The 11303-nt window shown below is 43.6% G+C and overlaps 1 protein-coding gene across 1 annotated transcript; it reads left to right on the forward strand.

Moving 5' to 3' along the window:
* Positions 1 to 3313: 3313 nt before the first annotated feature.
* Positions 3314 to 10735, forward strand: LOC105893894 (cytochrome P450 2A10-like). The gene is made up of 9 exons (XM_012820360.3): positions 3314 to 3722; positions 4409 to 4571; positions 6403 to 6552; positions 6763 to 6923; positions 7272 to 7448; positions 7772 to 7913; positions 8047 to 8234; positions 8798 to 8939; positions 10306 to 10735. The coding sequence occupies exons 1-9, from the start codon at positions 3552 to 3554 to the stop codon at positions 10485 to 10487; spliced, it is 1476 nt and encodes a 491-aa protein (XP_012675814.2). The 5' UTR covers positions 3314 to 3551; the 3' UTR covers positions 10488 to 10735.
* The last annotated feature ends 568 nt before the right edge of the window (positions 10736 to 11303 follow it).

Raw genomic sequence — 11303 nt, forward strand, 5'->3', positions numbered from 1 at the left:
CTTTGCTGTGTTTGCTAGGTATGGGTGCCCAGAAATGCTAGTCACGGACAGCGGTCCTCGGTTTTCCTGTAATGAATTCTCTCAGTTTGCAAGAGATTATGACTTTACACACCCGACAAGCAGTCCCCGTTATTCCCGCAGCAATGGGGAGGCTGAACGGGCTGTCAGAACGGTTCCGTAAGTCTCTCTTAGAGAAAGAGGGAGATTTCCCCAAAGCTCTTCTGGCCAACAGGGCCAATCCATTGGCACACGGGACCTCCCCAACTCAACTACTGATGGGGAGGAGACTCAGAACACCAGTCCCAGTGTCACAGCTGCACTGTAATATATTAATATGATTTAGCACAACGGTTCTCAAACTCTTGTATATCAAGGATCCCTAAACTGCCACAAATTAGACCAGGGAGGGATTTGATGAGATTCTTTTCTTGGCTCTCACATCACATCACTCACTCACTCACATACATACACTCACTAACTCACTCACACTCACACACTTCCTCACTGAACCTCTTGCTAGACCTTAAACCTCAAGCTGATCAGTGTTTCTATTGAAGCAGTTTTCTGTAACGGCCTGTAGTTCTAAATGAGAATCTCCAAGCAGCTGAACTTGGTAGAGGAATCAGTTTCACTGGCCAAGTGTGTGGACACTGTGAAGTGTCAAATTGAGGGGAGGGTATGTTTTCTATTAGTTTGATTCATTTTCTGTGTCGTTGTTTTTGTGACTGACAATAAAGTACTTTGAACTTTGAACTCGAACTTGGCACACTAAAGCCTGATGACTAACCTACACTCTGGTATGTGACATGTGATGTCAAAACATGAAAGTAAGACTTGCTGTGTGTGAGTGCCCTTTGTACACACCGCCCATCGCTACCACCGATTGGATGGTTTAGTGAGGTCCTGGCGGAGCGCCGAGAAGACGATCAAACTTGACTATCTAGAGGAAGTAAAAGTCGTAACAAGGTTTCCGTAGGTGAACCTGCGGAAGGATCATTATCGACATGAGGCTAGCGCGCTGGGGAAGGGACTCGTCCCACCTGCCAAACCCCCTATGTTCTTTGTTTTTTTCTCCTCCGGGAGAATTCAACACCTCCAGGAAAACTCCCAAAGCCCCCTGTCCCGGTCTTTCGGGCTGGTGGTCAGACCGAGTACCAAATCTGTCGCAACGTTTGCCTCTGACTTTGTTTGTTTGTGTGTTTAGAAAATGATTCCGCCCCCACCAGCTGGAGGTCAATGCTTAAGCCTGTCTCTAGGGAGACAAAGTGAGTATCTCTCATCTCACCTCTGCAGTCAGTCTGTCACATCTGTGGGAGCGGTCACTGAGAGGAATGTATCAAAACTTGTGCACAGATACACACACTCTCAAACTTTTGTTATCAAATTCAACCATTTTCTCCCCCAGACACTCAGCCCCTCCCACCCCGCCTTTCTCTGCTCTGATTGGCTGTGTGGGGGTGAGGCCCCTGAGACGGGGTGTGGGTCGCATCTAAATGTGTTCCCCAGAAAGCACCAGCCCAGTGAACTTCAGTTCCCCTCTCTGTTCTATTCTGTCTGAGGTGAGAGGAGAGGAGACTATCAGGGGTTTCATACGACACAGGAGGAACATGGTTAAAGATCTGTCTCTCTCTCTCATTTTAGATCAGTCAGCTCCATAGACCTAGTCTTACCCAGCAGCACTGAGACCCCGAGACCCGAGTCCCCTTCTCGTTTATGGGGAGACAGTTCAGGAAAGCCTCAGGCTTCAGGGCCTACCTCCAGCCTGACCACCAGCACAAGTCCTGCTGCTCCTGCCTCTTCCAGCACTCCAACCAGCAAGGGTAAGACCGGGAGGGATGGAGAGAGAGAAGCAGTGGTGTCGTCTAGTTTGCAGTAGTGGGTATAATGTGATGACCCCTCCCTCCCCCAACACCCCAACACCCCATAACCACATACTGTTAGAAAGTCCTAACAGTAGACACAATAGTTTGTTAATCCTTGAAAGGTGATAAGGCATTATCAAGGGGTGGATAGAATAGGGACATGGGACTTTAAGGGGAGCTCAGTAGAAAAAAAAAAAAAATTCTTCCGGAATGCCGCTTTAATGCTCACAGTCTAAACTAAATTATTTGTGTATCCATTTGTGCTTCCATGGATGAATGTTTGCTAGTCTGTTTGTGTACATGAGTGTACTACAGGAGTTTTCAGTGTTTTGTAAACATCAGTATGCTTTCCTTGAGATTTATAGGCCACGCCCTTAGATGTTGAAATATATAACATGGAATTAATATCCCTATCAAACATTAATGTGCTGACTTCTATTTATGCCCCACACACATACACAGCAGGGTTCAGTGGCCTTTCTTGGCCTTGGTAGAACTAGTACATTTTAAGGCAAGGTTCCAAAGTTCAATTCAATTCAATTCAATTCAATTCAATTAAATTCAATTTTATTTTTATAGCGCCAGAACGATACATTTGTCTCAAGGAGGTTTACAGAGCCCAGAGCCTGGACCCCCTTAGTGCAAGCACAATGGCGACAGGGGCAAGGAAAAACTCCCTGTAAGTCAGGAAGGAACCTTAAGCAGAACCACAGCACATAATCTGCTTGAGGTCGGCCGGGTGGAGATATGAAGGGGGGGATGGGGTAAGGTTGTGTGGCAGAAGGGGAAGGGAAACAATAAGTGTTGTACACAGCATGCATTTGGTAGATAGTATATATACAGACCAGGTGCTATATACATGATACATACATACATAATACATATAAAAACAGCTTAGTGGGTATACACTGTGCTCATAGGGTTACTGTTACAGGGGTAAGGAGAGTAGGAACAGAAAAACATGTCGGTGGTGGCAATAATATATGTTGCATATAAATGCTAGCATAGGGTATGGGGTAGAGTAAGTGTACGGCAGTACGGTGGCGGTGGGTGCAGTGGGTCAAGAGTTTCTAATGAGCCTTAAACAAACAATTCTCCATAATAAAGGAAATTGACTCAGAAACTTTGAGGAGTCTGGATCTTTCCTTCTAGCGTTGTCATTTGAAGTCCTTTATCCTTGTCTGGTAAAAGTGTGTTCCCTCTTCTATCATGCTCTGTGAAGCGCAGTGGATTCTGTGAGGTTGGTGTCCTCTGCGTTGTTTGCTGTGGTGTTGAAAGCCAAGGAGGTTGGAAGGGACGTTGTGATGGCAGTGGCATATGTGATCTGAGTCACACTGAGTCTGTGGTGAGGTCAACCAACTCACCTGTAACCCATTTCTCCTCTGGCTCATTCTGCTGCTGCCCTTATCAGCTACTGTCAACACACAGGGAGAATTCAGAGAGAACTGCAGGGGGGCAGAGACAGATACGTATGTGTAACATTCATTCTAGATCAGCAGGAGATGAACGAGGCAGATAGAGACAGAAAGATAGAGAACTAGATTAAGACAGACACATACAAGAGAGAGAGACAAAAGGAGACAGGTAGAGAGAGAAATTAAGACAAGAAAACCAAGAGACAGTGGAAGTATCCCAAAAGTGAAGCTAGTAAAATAGATATCCTGTCTCTCTGTGGAGAGGAGCTCCAGCATGCTGCTGTTGGCTGGCCTGGTGCTGCTCCTGCTGCTGCTGCTGCTGCTCCTGGTCTGGAGGAGGAGGGGGGGACGGGGGCTTCCACTGCCCCCAGGCCCCACTGGTCTACCCCTGCTGGGAAACCTGCCCCAAGTGGACAAGAGAGCCCCCTTCAAGACCTTCATGAAGGTGAGGTGCAGTTCCGTGCACATACTCTAGCTTATGAATATGGTGTGTGTGTGGTTTTAAAAATGAATGATATGTATATATATGTGTGTGTGTGTGTATGAGAGAGAGAGAGTGAAAATCAAACCCTGTTTGTGTTTGTGTTTGAACCTTGTTTGTGTTTGTGTTTGAACTCTGTTTGTGTTTGTGTTTGAACCCTGTTTGTGTTTGAACCCTGTTTGCGTTTGAACCCTGTTTGCGTTTGAACCCTGTTTGTGTTTGTGTTTGAACCCTGTTTGTGTTTGTGTTTGAACCCTGTTTGTGTTTGTGTTTGTGTTTGAACCCTGTTTGTGTTTGTGTTTGTGTTTGAACCCTGTTTGTGTTCGTGTTTGTGTTTGAACCCTGTTTGTGTTCGTGTTTGAACCCTGTTTGTGTTTGAACCCTGTTTGTGTTTGAACCCTGTTTGTGTTTGAAACCTGTTTGTGTTTGTGTTTGAACCCTGTTTGTGTTTGTGTTTGAACCCTGTTTGTGTTTGTGTTTGTGTTTGAACCCTGTTTGTGTTTGTGTTTGAACCCTGTTTGTGTTTGAACCCTGTTTGTGTTTGAAACCTGTTTGTGTTTGAACCCTGTTTGTGTTTGTGTTTGAACCCTGTTTGTGTTTGTGTTTGTGTTTGAACCCTGTTTGTGTTTGAACCCTGTTTCCCACCCCAGTGGAGTAAGCAGTATGGGCCGGTCATGACTGTGCACCTTGGGCCCAAACGGTTTGTGGTTCTGAGTGGGTACCAGGCAGTGAAGGAGGCGCTGGTGTACCAGGCAGAAGACTTCACTGGAAGGGCACCAGTGCCGTTCCTCAATAGAATCGTCAGGGGATATGGTGAGATCAGAAAGCAACACAATTCACAGAGTGGAATGAATGAATGAGTGAAGGCAGGAAATGAATAAATGAAATGTAATAATATATGAATACCTAAATATAGACATTTTCACAATAGGCAATGCGGTTTACATACACTGTCTAAGAATCCGAACACAACCTTTGAGTGCGCACTGATATGGAACGCTCAGGTAAATGTAAACAGCTGTACAATACATTATGGTTGTGTTCGGATTCTTAGATAGCTGTCTAATCCTTGATCTCTAGTTGGACAGGTGTCTGACGAGAGAGGTCCTTTCGGGGGAAGGTATCTCAAAAACCGTTGATTTCGAACAGTCTATTAAGATAGGATGTACGGCAACATGACGCTTTGTCATCATGCTGTGTGTGCTTATTTGCTAGCTAGCAGCTACTGTTAGCGACCTGGCTAACGGATACATCGCTAACGAAACAGACTATTTTTGTTAACCAATCATGACATAAGTACATAGTACACTGTTTATTTCTCGGTAACTTTTTAAAAAAATTACCAAAAAAAGCAAAGAAACGTACATCGGTGAATACTTTTGTGGAAATTCGACGATTTCATCCGCCATCTTTTTTTAAATTTGTCTCCGGTTAGGGAATGGCGTAGAGAGTTATGGGTAATACCTGCCGCCATAAGACAGCAAGGCAGCTCAGATGCTCTCTTGAAAAATGACCGTTATGTGACGTATTTCAAGGTATCTTACTAAAGAGGAAGAGAGGGTTTAAGACATTTCGAACAGTCCTTGCTCTCTTAATAGGAAGGAAGGAAGGAAGGAAGGAAGGGAGCATTTTAAGCCTATTCGAACAGGGCGTATGGCTCAATACAGTACACCCCGTGACCTCCTTTCAACCAATCAGAATGCTTGATTTCATCTACCCGTATTATAAGTACAGGTATTTACGTTTGATTCCTAATTTACAATTGACCTCCACGGGCCGCACAGGGACAGGCAACGGGCCGCAAATTGCCCTTGGGCCGCACTTTGCCCAGGTCTGCTGTAAAGAGACCCGTTCCATTTCAGCTTAGGTTCCTCTCGTTATATCATTAGGATTTCCTCTGTACATAAAAAATTAAGTAAGCTGTGTCTGATGATCATGTTCAGGTCTGTGTCCGATGATCATGCTCAGGTCTGTGTCCGATGATGATGATGTTCAGGTCTGTGTGCGATGATGATGCTCAGGTCTGTGTCCGATAATGATCATGTTCAGGTCTGTGTCCGATGATGATGATGATGTTCAGGTCTGTGTCGAATGATGATGATGTTCAGGTCTGTGTCCGATGATGATGTTCAGGTCTGTGTCCGATGATGATGATGTTCAGGTCTGTGTCCGATGATGATGATGTTCAGGTCTGTGTCCGATGATGATGATGTTCAGGTCTGTGTCCGATGATGATGATGTTCAGGTCTGTGTCCGATGATGATCATGCTCAGGTCTGTGTCCGATGATGATCATGCTCAGGTCTGTGTCCGATGATGATGATGTTCAGGTCTGTGTCTGATGATCATGCTCAGGTCTTTGTCCGATGATGATGATGTTCAGGTCTGTGTTTGATGATGATGATGCTCAGGTCTGTGTCCGATGATGATCATGCTCAGGTCTGTGTCTGATGATCATGCTCAGGTCTGTGTGCGATGATCATGCTCAGGTCTGTGTGCGATGATGATGTTCAGGTCTGTGTCCGATGATCATGCTCAGGTCTGTGTGCGATGATGATGTTCAGGTCTGTGTCCGATGATCATGCTCAGGTCTGTGTGTGATGATGATGATGATGTTCAGGTCTGTGTCTGATGATCATGCTCAGGTTTGGCCATCAGTAACGGTGAGCGCTGGCGCCAGCTGAGACGCTTCACACTGAGCACGCTCAGAGACTTTGGGATGGGCCGCAAGAGGATGGAGCAGTGGATTCAGGAGGAGAGCCGACATCTGCTGGAGAGTATGAGAGAAACCAAGGGTAAGTGAGTGTGTGTGTGTGTGTGTGTGTGTGCGTGTGTGTGTGCATACGCACAGTTGTGACTGTGATCTGTTTGCATGCATTTGTGTTTTTTTTCAGTGTCACAATACAAGGCAGTGCCTAGTGCAAAAGCAGATATGTAAGCTAACCAGTTACTGGACATAAGACGGCAAGAAATGCATCATTTGAATTCCCACCATATTTTCCCAGCAACTCCGTTCAACCCCACATTCTTCCTGAGCCGCGCCGTGTCCAATGTGATTTGTGCCCTGGTGTTTGGACAGCGCTTCAACTACGACGACACCAGCTTCCTGCGTCTCCTGCACATCATCTCAGCCACACTACGCTTTGGGAGCAGCCCCTTGGGGCAGGTAAAGCCACTACTACTGATGCTGCTGCTACTACTCCTCGTTCTTATCCTCCTCCTACTACTACTACAAGTACTACTACAACTACTACTACTACTACTATTCCTACAATATTATTCGTAGTAGTATTGCAAGATGAAAGGGCTAGGACTCAGAATTCAACCAAGATTTGTTTTTGAAGTAGGGGCAGTCGTAATAAAACCTTATTCATCATTATTCTAACATTCTGATTTCTGTTAGATGAGAACAACAATCTCAACAAATCACTGATTTATCAACCAATGTTTAATCTCAGAAAAGACGACAGCCAATTATCTCAACAAGTCTACTCCTGTCCTTCTCCCCCCAAAGTTTTACAACCTGTTCCCCAAGCTGATGGATCACCTACCTGGCCCCCATCACACTGTCTTCAGCCAGATAGAGGAGCTTAGGGCCTTTATCACAGAGAGGATCCACCAGCATAAGGAGACACTGGACCCAGACAACCCCCGAGACTACATTGACTGTTTCCTCATCAGACTCAACCAGGTCAGCTTCTGGGAACAAGGTGGCAGGCTATTGCTGATAGACATGTTGTTAATCTGTACATGATGTTGATTCAAATATTCTACTTGTGTAGCCCAAACCATTCTAGGCATCATCTCACATGGGATCTAACACCAAAACAGAGATTTACAGTTAGACATCTCTAGACGTAGAACATTTCTCAGTATCATATAATCAAAACTGCAGGAGCTATCATTCACTAATCACTACAGCACACGGCTTTCTCATGTTTTGCTTTCGTCTAGTTGCCCAAGCACAACCTTTTCCCCTGCCCACTCATGTTATGGCCTTTGACCTCCTGTTAGATGAAGGAGCAGCCTGCGTCTGAGTTCACCTATGATAACATGATAGCAACGGTCCTCAATCTCTTTATGGCTGGAACTGAGTCCACCAGCACTACCATCCGATATGCCTTCATGTTGCTTATCAAGCACCCAGATATTCAAGGTAGGACTAGGCACCTATTTATACCTGGATGCAAACACACACAGTCACATGCACGTGAATGTATGCATGCATACAAGTGTTACTGAACAGTTATTGAACAGTCAATCCTCTTGTTTTGTCCTCATTTTTGCAGAGCACATGCATAGGGAGATTGACACGGTGCTTGGCCAACATGGCATCCCACAAATGGAGGACAGGAAGTCCCTCCCCTTCACTGATGCTGTCATCCATGAAGTTCAGCGTTACATGGACTTTGCTCCCCTCAGCGTTCCCCACTACGCCACCAAAGACATCTCATTCAGGGGCTATGCCATTCCTAAGGTGGGTCAGCTAGTCAGCTCCTAAATGCTACTCTTCTCTTTATTTCACTTTGCATTATGGTAACATTATTGTATTATATCATGTTGAATCAAGCTCTAATCATTAAAGATGCAGTGTGGAGTTTTTAGCGGCATCTAGTGGTGAAGTTGCTGAAATGCAACAAGCTGAGTACCCTTCCCGTTCCAAGCATGTGCGAGTAGCTACGGTGGCCGTCAAACATGGCGGACTCCGTGGAAGAGGACCGCTCCATATGTAGATACGACCGGCTCATTTTAAGCTAGCGAAAACAATGATTCATTGTTACAGGCAAACACTAATGAAAACATAAATATGAATACAATATTAATACTATATTGCATTTCTACTAATAGATGCCACCAAGAACTACATAATGTACCTTTAAATGATATGTATTCTAAATGGTCGTTGAACCTACTGATGGACTACTGAGATAACCAAATCAATCGATCACTTTCATAGTTCATAATTCTGAAAATTCCTTTAGAGAGAGAGAAGAACAGTGTTCACACACTTCCTGATCCATGACCTCTGACCCCTTGCAGGACACCGTGATCATTCCCATGCTGCACTCTGTGCTCAGGGATGAGGACCAATGGGAGGATGCCTGGAATTTTAACCCAGAGAACTTCCTGGATCACAATGGCAACTTCAAGAAGAACCCAGCCTTCCTTCCTTTCTCTGCAGGTAGGAAGAGCAACAATGCAACTCTGATGTCATATTCTGCAACTGCAAGGACACCTGTGACTTTCTCTTGAAGAAATGTGCATACATTAGGAACATAGGTTTGGCATACACAAACTGTGTGATGAGTATTGAAAGAACATAGGTTTGGCAAACACAAACTGTGTGATGAGTATTTAATGAACATAGGTTTGGCAAACACAAACTGTGTGATGAATATTAAAAGAACATAGGTTTGGCAAACACAAACTGTGTGATGAGTATTGACTGCTGCATTTAGCCGATATTCATCTGTTTGATGGTTACTGAGAACATACTACAGGAGTTTAATGAGAGGGGAAATTAAAATTAAGTATTAACATTTCTGTGATGTCAAGCCTTGCAGCCCACCTCCACTTTAGTATGGTCACGCCAAGGATACGCTGGTGTTGGTGGTGAATGACCACAGCAAGCCATGTGGAAATAGTGCAGATTTATCTGCTGTGTGCAAAAGTAGTGAAGTCCCGCAGAAATAACAAACAAAAAGACTTAAAAGCAACGACATCAAACAACAACAGCAATTAACCAGCAGCAGATAACACTCCAGAAGTAACCATCCTCTCAGCAAGATGTGCCAACTACAATGCTCCCCCCACACTCTCCTTTCTCATTTAAGTGTCTTTGCATTGACTATTTAAAGGACATTGACTATTTAGACATTGACTATTTAAAGGACATTGACTATTTAAAGGACATTGACTATTTAGACATTGACTATTTAAAGGACATTGACTATTTAGACATTGACTATTTAAAGGACATTGACTATTTAAAGGACAGTGACTATTTAAAGGACTTTGACTATTTAAAGGACAGTTACTATTTAAAGGACATTGACTATTTAAAGGACATTGGCTATTTAAAGGACTTTGACTATTTAACATTGACTATTTAAAGGACATTGACTATTTAAAGGGCTTTGGCTATTTAAAGGACATTGACTATTTAAAGGACATTGACTATTTAAAGGACAGTGACTATTTAAAGGACTTTGGCTATTTAAAGGACATTGACGATTTAAAGGACATTGACTATTTAACATTGACTATTTAAAGGACTTTGACTATTTAAAGGACATTGACTATTTCAAGGACTTTGACTATTTAAAGGACAGTGACTATTTAAAGGACTTTGACTATTTAAAGGACAGTTACTATTTAAAGGACATTGACTATTTAAAGGACATTGACTATTTAAAGGAAACCTCATACTCCCATGTGCCACAGTTTCTTGCCAAGCCTTGAAAATGATTGTGTTGCTTATGTGCACCACAGGTAATAGTTTGTTTTTCTGTCAGGTAAGCGGGTGTGTGTGTTTGTGTGTGTGCCAGGTAAGCGGGCGTGTGTGGGTGAGTCTCTGGCGCGGATGGAGCTCCTGCTCTTCCTGGTGTCCATTGTGCAGCAGTTCCACCTCAGCACCCCTGGAGGACCATCCCATCTGGACACAGAGCCTGAGTGCAGCAGCTTTGTCCAACTTCCTGCTCAGTACCAACTCATTGCCACGCCCCGCTGATCCACTTCCTGCTCAGTACCAACTCATTGCCACGCCCCACTGATCCACTTCCTGCTCATTACCAACTCATTGCCACGCCCCGCTGATCCACTTCAGTGCTGCATGCCAGTACAATCCATGTACATGTTCAGACAATGTTTCACTAACATTTCGGAGACGTGTATTAACAGAAAATCAAGTTTGGAGGAAATCAACCGTGAATTTTGTGACGTGTAAATTGAAATAAATGCAAAGCAATTGATACTTCAGTCAGTTAATCATTATGAAACTGCACAAAGAGAAATGACAGTCAGATCAATAACATATCAATAAAGCATGTCCAGTGGTGAATGCTTAGAACATGTATTTTAAGGTATAAAAATAGAAAAGTTAAAGATTGATTGTATTGGTTGTAGTCCTATGTAAAGTATTCAGGGACTGAAATTATATTGAAGTTGTACCTCATATGGATACTTAATGTCAATTCATGAACGAAAATATGAAAAGTACAGTGGTCATCCTCTATGCTGTCCAATGAAATCAATTGCCAAAGATATAGCTGCCATGTCTTATAGTCCAAAGAGTTCAGACCGGCTCTGCAAGGATTTAGGTCCATACACAATATGCCAAAATGAACTATTGCTAACAACCAATCAATGTGTAACGGGTGAAAAAATTATAATTTTTTGATGCACTCTCCTTTTAGTTTGCTTTATCTTGGAATTAACACGCCACAAATTTAGATTTTGCAGTTTCATTCAGTCGAGTGTGAGACACATTCTGCTAAAACTTAAATATAAATCTAATTCATAAAATATATTATATATTGACGTGTAG

The sequence above is a fragment of the Clupea harengus genome, chromosome 9, assembly GCF_900700415.2.
Source record: "Clupea harengus chromosome 9, Ch_v2.0.2, whole genome shotgun sequence".
NCBI lineage: Eukaryota > Metazoa > Chordata > Actinopteri > Clupeiformes > Clupeidae > Clupea > Clupea harengus.